Source organism: Actinia tenebrosa, unplaced genomic scaffold (genome assembly GCF_029948245.1).
Source record: "Actinia tenebrosa isolate PJP-AT-01 unplaced genomic scaffold, QUT_ActTen_1.0 PGA_scaffold10__47_contigs__length_13832649, whole genome shotgun sequence".
In the NCBI taxonomy this organism is placed as follows: Eukaryota; Metazoa; Cnidaria; class Anthozoa; order Actiniaria; family Actiniidae; genus Actinia; species Actinia tenebrosa.
Window position 1 is genome coordinate 6,855,434 of NW_028292570.1, and position 9,827 is coordinate 6,865,260.

At 45.4% G+C, this 9,827-nt stretch overlaps 1 protein-coding gene across 1 annotated transcript; it reads right to left on the reverse strand.

Moving 5' to 3' along the window:
• Positions 1-219: 219 nt before the first annotated feature.
• LOC148912892 (uncharacterized) lies at positions 220-9,827 on the reverse strand. The gene is made up of 2 exons (XM_089026682.1): positions 9,279-9,827; positions 220-1,893 (listed from the first exon to the last, which is right to left on the reverse strand). The coding sequence occupies exons 1-2, from the start codon at positions 9,703-9,705 to the stop codon at positions 1,886-1,888; spliced, it is 435 nt and encodes a 144-aa protein (XP_088882808.1). The 5' UTR covers positions 9,706-9,827; the 3' UTR covers positions 220-1,885.

Consider the following 9,827-nt stretch of genomic DNA (forward strand, 5'->3'; position numbering starts at 1 on the left):
ACAAGGATGTTAAGTTGTTCCTTGAGGTTACTTTCATCTAACTGTGTGGGGACTTCATCTATGAGCTGCTCAATGTCCATATATGTTAACGTCATACGGAAACCTCAAAGAGAAGATCATTTTGGAATGTTGGTGCGTTTTTAAATGCCGCATGTATTCGTGCAACTGTTCCTTGCTTATCTCACCGCCGTAGTCGCTTAAAATGGTTTCCAGGTCAGACTTGCTCGGAGTATAAAATACTACGAGAGAGCCTATGTTTTCCCTAAAGGGCTTAGAGACGCTGGTAAGCTGCTGGGAAAGCAACCAAACGCTAATGTTGTCATGTCTGCCGCTAAAGGCGAGCTTCACTAATTCGGAGGTGCGCCTTTTTACGTCGTCCCCACAGGCAATGTCATCCAATATGAGGAGCGTCTGTGTACCTTTAGGGAATTGCTTGTGCCAGAACTTCAAATGGCTGGATAACTCGTTAGGATCTAAGATATCTACGAAGAAGTCGTCATCTTTCACTCCTATGCCCGTCCAGGTGCGGTTGTTCACGTAGGTGGGACAAAGCAGCACTATGTAGTCAAAGCGGTATCTAAAGGGTCCTAATAGCTGCTCCACGATGAACTGGGTCTTTCCGCAGCCGGTGGGTCCTACTATCAGAGCGTTACAAGGCATGTGATCTGGGTTCATATATAGATGGAACCAGTGGAAGCAGTAAGAAGGATTACCGCCGACGCAAAGGATAAAAGAGACACCATAGAAATGCAAAGGGAAGAGATAGACCGGTTAAAAGAGCGCGTACAGGAATTGTACGATGAAATGTGTGGTCTGAAGCGTGCAGAACGGTTTGGCGCGCTTTTGACAATGGCGGGCTGGGCTAAGGAGTCCATTAAGGACTTCATTCGATATCCCCCATAGATATATGGACTGCATTACGTGCGAACTACCTGCTGACTGCATCATCGTTACCCCTCCGACGCCTCGTAAGAAACACAGCTGCTGTCACTGTAATAAGGTATTCTCTGAAGAAGACTTCGTTGGACATTGGTGTCCCGCGGATACTAAAGCACAAAGGACTTTAGACGACGTTCGAGAAGAGTAAGAGGTCGCAAAGAAGATCTTACTAAGCCCCAGCAAGAGGAATTAGCATAGGTCTTTCTTTTTTTATCGTTATTTTGTTAAATGCTGCAAAGAGGTCTCAAGTAAGGGTCTATCTTTTATTGTTATTTTGTTAAATCATCACGATCGAAGAATGGTTAACATGATTATCTTTTTGCTGGTTTCAACAATGAGAAAGAATGATACCTCATCTTTTAATGGGGGCTTAACAAAATAACAATAAAAGATAGATCCTTACTTGAGACCTCTTTGCAGCATTTAACAAAATAACAATAAAAAATAAGGTATATATAATGAAGTGCGTGCAATGTGATAGAGCTTTTAGTAGCAAGCAGCGACTGCAATACCATCTTTCCAAGAAAGTCTGTCAGGAGACCGTAAGTACCCTTTGCGGTGACTGCGGTAAGGAACTGTCCACTGTACAGGCCCTACGATATCACCGCGAGAACAGAGTCTGCCTCAAAGACCGTTGTCTCCGTTGCGATGAACCTCACTTCGAGGAGAACTGGCATAAATACCGCTGTCGTCGTTACCACCTCGAAGATGTCGTCTGTGAAACCCACGGAGACTTAGCCGAACGTTGTTGTCCCCACGAAACCTCCCGGGCGCTCACGCGACGTAAGAAGGAAATAGACCAGACCTTCGTATGCTTTGACGACGTCGAGGGCGTGAGATGGGAAGACAGGGAACACTGGGACGGCATTTGCGTCCGATGTGGCTGTCTACGTAGCGGTCAACATATTTGGTGTTGCCTGTACGACGGACCCAAGCCCTTAGACCATTACCTTGCTGTAAGAAAAGCATGGAAAAATGAATAATATATGATGTTACCTTACATCGCAGCGTTCGCAGGAGGAGCCTTAATTTACCATACTAATTACATGACAGAAAAAATGAGGTCCGACATAGCAGACCAATACTTAACCGCCCATGAGGATGACTAATCACATAATGGATTAGCGTCGGTGCGGCGTTCGATGTCAAACTTCCATCGACCATTCACTTTACCATAACTTCTTACGTGTGTGTATTCCTCACCTTGAAGGACATACCGCACGCAGTCAGGTGCCCATAAAGTGCACTCTTCATTGTCATGCATCAAGATTAACCTCAATCGGTTGATATCTTCAAACATGACATAATTTTTTATTTTGTAAGTTTGACCAACGGTCAGATTACGCCAGTGTGTCTGTTCAACTATCATTATATCTATGAAATATTCTTTGGTGAGTCCTTAACGCCTCCTGCGTCTTAAAAGCCTTAACACACCAAGGACAAGGTACACGAATGCCTTCCGCGTAATGGTCGATCTCCCTGCATATAAGGTCGTAATCGTTGCACACCATGGTTAGGTAACCATTTGCCTCGTATTGTGCGAGTAACGCCTCTTGTTTAGGTGATAATACGCCGTTACCCTTAGGTGTCTTCAACTCCAAGCATAACCCATTATACTTTTTATGTGCATTAAGGACTAAGATGTCGGGTTGCCCCGCCTGATACCCTTTCTGCCAACATACTATCCTTTTGCTAGCTGAGTCCTGTAGTTCTCCAAGACCTGGTGCGAGCAGTAGGATAGGGTGGAATCGACGTATGTAGTTTACGACCTTCTTATGCAGGTCAAATTCATTTTCTATTTTGAATACCAACTTGTTAGGACCGTCAAAGCGCCGCTCTATTTCATACTTACCTGTTTTCCTGAGGGTAGGGAGAACTTCCTCTAAGACCCAATCCTGGAATGTCTCTGCCGTTGGCATCTTAGAGCTAAATATCAACTGATACAACCCAGATTCAGTTACGTACAGGGAATTAGGCTGTGAATGAGAGGGGAGGCGATTCACCTCCACTCTAAGTTCGCTAAGCTTTACCTTGTATTTATCGCAAACATGCGCCTTAATTGCATCTTTTGGACGCTCGTAACCCAACGCAGCCGCCACTTCCTTTGCTTTGAAATAAAGTTTATCGCCTTGCACTATGCATTGCAGTTTAGTTTCATTGTTTTCAAATACGCGAAGCATTATATACGTAAGGGATATTTCATTCTTTTTTTTTTGGATGAGGGAGCGCAGCGCATCAATACGCAACGCTCTTTAGCTGATTCATTTCTACGCTCAGTTGCGCGTCTGAGACTACGAAGATATACGCGTTGATCTTAGTAGTGTCGCTGGCATGTTTGGTGCGCTTGATCTCCAACGTAATACCGTCCTGGGTATTTACCAGCCGCAATCCCTGACCATGTAGGTCTTCGTCGTTTGTCGTGCGCATGTCGATCCACAGCGCGTACTTATCCTTAAAGAATTCCTTTGGACTAATTTGATCGCCAAACTTACGCGCGACTTCCCGGTACATGTCCTCAGGCTTTATCCCTTGTGAGTAAACCTTATTAGGTACTCCGTTAATGCTAACGCCTACGTTAGTGATGTTAGGATTAAAGAATGCCTCAGAGTCACGCAATCCTGCCGTGTATGTCTTTGCGAACAGCAACATTATCCCTGTAAGGCTGCGTCTGGGTAGGTTAATGCTTTGGTTTATGACCTCTTCGACGTTGTTCGTGAAGCTAAAGGTCTTGTACATCACGACGTGATCGTAAAGGAAAGCCTTCCCAGCGCTGTATTCCATGCCAGCGCTACGAGCCAGCTCTTCGCTGTGTACCGTCTCGTACTGCAGCTCCAAGTTCTTGATGAAATAAGGATCCACAGCTGATGAACTTACATCTTTTCCTTGCAGGACGTTCGTAGTATCTGCTAGGGTCACTTCGAACTGCAGTTCGCTTAGCTGCCTTGGGTAGTATGCACCGTGGTTCGTGATAATTTCGAAATCTAATGGAACGACATATTTAGTACCATAAGCAGTCTTTATTTCGTCTTCTCCTGAGGCGCCAGAGGTTGCGCTTCTTACTTTGCATATGGCTGCGCTTGCTATTCCCTGCTCTATCCTTTGCGCGCGGTCAAATGCAGTCAACCATAAGTCTTTGTACGTGGTATACAAATCATACCTGTTTAAGTCCAGCAAGGATTCCCCGGCGAACTTTACGCGTATTTTGGAAACAAGGTTTCTACCTGCATTATTGACGACGTAACGCGCGTCTGCGGTATCTGGCTGTATTGCTAGGTTAAACCTTAGCGCCAGGGTACCAGGAACCAATACTAGGTTATCCGTTAGGCGGGGCACGCCTACATACAGCGTCTCACCTGGCTTAGCGCTAGAAGGCGTGAATGTAACCCGGTGAAAGGTGCGTTCTGCTTTCAGTCCGCCAACCTGCTTAGGTAATACGTTGGGGTTTAACTTTGAGCTTATCATATATAATGGAAGTAGAAGGTGATTTTGATCCCCTTACCGAAGAAGGTCAAGTCGACATTAACGACGAAGAATACGACGCATGGACTAAAGGCGCGGAAACCGACCCCCTAATCTACGACATGGCCCTAGAAAACACGTACGGCAGTAGGTGGAAAAGCTTCAAGACCTCCTTGAATCGCATGTGGCACGAAAAGAACCCGGGTAAGTCCGCCCCCGAGTACATAGAACTTCGAAACATGGGTGAGCAGGGAGCAACCGCGCGGGAAACCGTAGAGTGGGCAACGCAAGAGCTAACGCAGCGCTATTCCCACTTCGAGGCCGACGACGTAAGGCTCACAGAACGCGGAAACAAAGTCCTCATAAGCGTCCAAGACTTGAGATTTCCTGACAAAGACCGCTGGACGAAACCGCAACCCCTTTTCGACGACAATGGTGAAGTTAGGGGTGACGTGGCAAGATTAAAAGGCTTTCAACTAGCTACCCGAAGCGCGTTAGAAAGGTTGGCAGCCTTGAATGAAAAGGTTGCGTTAGAAAAACGCGTCGAGGAACTACAAGAAACGTTGGAAGAAAGGGAGGCAGATTACATGAGGCAAAACCGACTACTTCTCGATGCTCAAAAGAGAGAAGTTGATGACAAAACCCAAAGAATAATAGAAATTAGAGGACAAAGAGACAATGCCCTACGCGATAGAGACCAAGCCCAAAGGGCTTTCGACCTCACCTTACAGGAGTTAGACCTGACAAAAGAGGAAGCTAAAAACTTGCATATCACCATATCCGGCTCTTTGGAGGAACGGCGGCAGTTGGTTGCCGAAATCAACGCTAAAGAGGAGCAAATCCGGCAAAGAGATCAGGCTATCGAAGACCTGGAGGGGCAAATAGAGCGGCAGCAAGAAGTAATCGAGGACCAAACTCGTACCGAGGAAGAAAGGGAAGCAGCTCAAAAGGAAGTGGAGGCCCTTGAAATACGCCTTGCGGAATTACAAGCGCAAAAGGAAAACCTGGAAAAAGAGCTGGGGCTTACCACCAAGGAAAAGGTAAAAAGAGCCCTTTTGAAGTATGGCGTTCCGCTGGCGTTTGCGGTCGCTATTAGCACCGTAGTAGGAGTTATCCTATCCGCGCTTAAGGCTACAGGCGCGGGCGTAAAGAAATTAGGCAATGGACTAACGGACTTGGGAAAAAAGATGGCAGCCGGTCTTCCTGGGCTGCTGGGTTCGGTTGTTTCCTTGGCACTTAGGGCCGGCGGCGAACTGTTGAAGTTCGTGGGCAACAACATTTGGATCTTGGTCGTCGCTATTGGAGTGGTACTCCTGAAGAAGATGAGGGGTTGATCTTATCCTTGTGTATTACTGGTGGCTTATCGTCGTCGGGTGTCCGAGGCGTCCTCGACTGGGGATAAGTAAAGATAGTATTCGCACCGCCTTGATAATGCGGAACTAGCGGTATGGCGGTCATAGTGCTAATGGTCTTATGATTCCAAGTGGCATCATCGGTAGGTTGAGATGTACCGGCAGCATTTATTAGCACGATGCCTCGTTTTACTACGGTCGCACCTCCATCACTGGGACGAATTTGCAGCTTCGCATATTGGCAGCTAGCTATCATGTGAAAAGACACTGGAGTTATATCTTCTGGGCTTCTCGGATATGGTTCACATGAAAAATGGGTTGAATGCCTAGCATTATTTTTTGTCCTGTAAGGCAACAACGGATGGTTAGCCTCATCAACAAGCCTAAACCCGGCATTGCATGACCACCCCGCAGTAATGCTAATAGTGCACATGATCAATCCTAATCCCCCAACCTCCACCCACAATCCGGTGTCATGCCATTCGTCGTTTACGTAGTCCTTCTCCTCCAAATAATAAAGAAACCAATCTTCCTTTGCGTGCGGATTCATATATTTAAAGACTAACCACCGTAAGAGTGCTAATGGTGGCGTGATTATAAGGTTGATCTCTTTGATCCTCTATGCTATTTACCGTAACCTTTCCCGTATCGTCTACTCTTATTTGCAGCTTTACCTTCCCATGGCAATCGGCGACCATGTGGAAAGTCCAAACCGATAGGTTCTCAGCGCTGCCGGGGTTGGGCTCTACGGAGAAATGCGCAGGCTCCCTGTTGTTTGTCTTCGCGCGCATAGGCTGCAGTATGCCGTTGTCATCCAAGAACCTAAATCCCACGTTGGCATGGCTGCTCGTGCCAATGCAAATACTACAAAGGATCAATTTCTTACCTGAATAATTCAAATTCACGGACATGCCCGTGACATCAACCCAAGATGCCTGGGTGTATTTTTTCTCGCCTGTGTAAGTCGTATAAACACAATCTACTCCAGTTACGTAGGGGTTGTTCATCGCCATATATAATAGCTCAGACCAATGCTTGCGGTGGCTAAGCCGGCTTTTAGTAAGTTATGGTCATATTCCTCAGGTATCGCAGGTAGGACCTTCTTTGATGGTTTCTTAACTGTGGGTAGCTTCGTTTCGTGTGACTTTTTTGGCTTCTCTACGAAGTGAGGAATGTTCCTAAGAGTGTCAGAGTTCACGTCGTTCACCCCAAACTTCATATCCTTAGTAGCTCGCTGCAGTTTGTTGTTGTATCCTACTACAGAACCAGTATTTATAGATAAATTACTAGGCATTAACCAACAACCCGGGGCTACTGCATAGTCCAACCTCGCCTTAGAATTTTGTATGGCTAGTTGGTAACGCTGTACGCCCTTGCTAATGTCGCCCTCCAAGATTGAACTTTCAAATAAGATCAAGGCTTCGGCTCGCGTTTCTTCTGCGGCGCCAGTATTTCCGATTATGCTGGATCGGGTGTTTACCTGAGCTCCAAGGATAGAATACACGTAAGCTTCTATGCTGCGGTTTAAACGGGCAAGGCCGGCTTTGGTTAGTCCTTTACCTTCTGGGGGTATGAAATTAAGATATTGCTTTGTTTGCTCGTCGTTGGTAATTTTGATAATCAGTGGATTAGCCCCTGCATACTTACCGCCCTCGTCTTTGAACAAAGGTCCGTCTCTAACTTCCTTAGTGGTCTTAGCGTTTGGTTCAAAGAAGGTGCTACTGTCGTGAGTTTCTTTGTGATACCCAGTGTTCCATCGTAGATTCAACGCATGAACTTCCTTATCACTTAGCTCGTGTCCACCAATCCCCCAATAAGCCCAAATATGCCCCAGACCATTGTTAGCGCCGGCAGTGCATCGGAAATCCTTCCCTACAACGTCAAACTCCTTACAAAGTCTGTCATAAGCCGGCACGCTGTATTTATTATCTCTTGGATAAAACGTGGCATCTCCCGGCAGCGCAGTAACGCCCATCTCATGCAGTATTCTTCTAACCGTGAAGTGAAAATGAAACATAAATATTGAATTCTTCATCAAGCTTGCGCTTACACCACAGCCGCTAGTGGCACACCAAACTGCAAAGTTTAGTTGCTGCGGCCAATAACGCATGTTAGGACCGCTTAACCATTCATGAGATTCCTTAGCGGTGGTATGAACAATGGGCACGTTTTTGAAGATATCTCGCACCTTTAACAGAAAGGAATGATCGTTAGAGACCCGCATGTTCAACATTAGGTCCAAACTTGGGTGTTCATCAAATGAAACTGCGGGTATCGGATAAGTACTGGTACCAAGCAATAATTCCTTTGACCAACTGGGTTCAACATGCGTTGGCGCTGGCGTTGGCTTATGCATTGGCGAATGCTTCAGTTGATCGTCTATTTGATTAACCAGCGTAGGCTTCAAATCCTCGTTGCTGTACATCCTAGAGCCGTTATAGTAAATACCATCGGGTCTTCTTTCGAACTTACTGGGGTCTGCATGTGGAAACATCTTCCTAAATGCTCTCCAATTCCAGTAATCCCGGTTGTCGTGATGTGGCTGCTCCTCAATATCATTCCCAAAAGCGTCGTACATTAGTATATATAATGGATGTTATACCATCAGCGCCTCCACTTTATCCTGAACTTCCTAAGGAACCTAACGAATTAAACGCTGAAAACTTTCGTCTGAATAAAGCGAACTTAATCCTGGCTTACTTGGAAGGGCAGACAAAACACTATGAAAAAGTTAGAAAAAAGTACGTCAGAGCCCGGAGTACGCTACATAAGATTTCGATAACTTCAGGGTCCATATCTGTTGTGTTAACGGGCTCCGGCGTTGCTACTTCGCTTACTGGACCCGGAATAGTCGTTGGCGTTCCTTTGGCCAGCGTTGGGGCAGCCTGTGGTATTATTTCGGCTGTTGCTACGGGCATTATGAAACAGTTGTCAAGCAAAATATCAAAACACGACACGACAATAGCTCTGTCAAGGGCTAAAGTAAATACGATCACTGACCTTGTCTCAAAGGCTTTGCGTGACAGAAAGATAGACGACGTAGAATTCTCGCTTATCTTAGCCGAAGAGGAAAAGTACGAGAAATTAAAGACGGACATAAGGAATAAAAAAACAGTCGTAAGAGATCTTTCCGAGGAATCTCGCAAAAAGATCTACCAGGAGGCAAAAGAAGAGCTTCAAAGAAAGCTTGCTCAGTAAACATCTGCTTTGAAAAAAGCAAGACAGGATTCTATTTGCATATTGAACGCCGGCTGTCTGGTTCATATGCAAATTAATTTCACAAATCTATTTCACAAATGTGAAACGTTTTCACAATTGTGAAAGAAAATTGTGAAGGTTTTGATTGGCTGAAAACATATGACGTAATCGTTCACTATCTTCTTGGAATCCATCCTAACAGGGGGTGGTTGGGGTCTATCTTGTAAAATATTTCGTAAATTACGTCAGGGTAATAAGGAATATCCTTATCCAGCCGACAAAACATCCACTCGGCTTTTGTCATATCAGAAACCTCGGGAATACACTTACCGGTAATTTCAGACAAAAGATAGGGAATAGCTTTGTAATATTTCCCTAGTTTTAATTTTTTCAATGTCTTCCGTAGACTTTGTGGGGTTGGCTCTTCTAAATGGTCTATGATTTTCTTCTTTACTTCGTTGTCTAAATATACCGGTCGATAACCTTGGATATGACTCATCCAGTCCCTAAAGTATTTTATTCTTTTGTATGGCGTCTTCTTACGACCTCCGTTGGAATAATATTGTTCCCTGGTAGCACAAGGCACGGCATTACGAATATTTTTACCGCACTCGTAACACTGTGCTGACGTGTCGTCTTCTATTTGCATTTTCTTACCACAACAAATATACTTATTTGGTTTAGTAGGTACAAACTTGGGTTTCAAGCACTTTACACAGAAATCATAAACAAACTCTTTACAATCTTCGCACTCCATATATAGACTAACATATTTGCGCTGTTGCCCCCAACCACACTTGGAGTGGGTTGTTTCCGTAGGTGGATTTTTGACACGGGTCTTGCCCGTGTTGAGATTGCGCTGGAACCCCCATTCCCTAT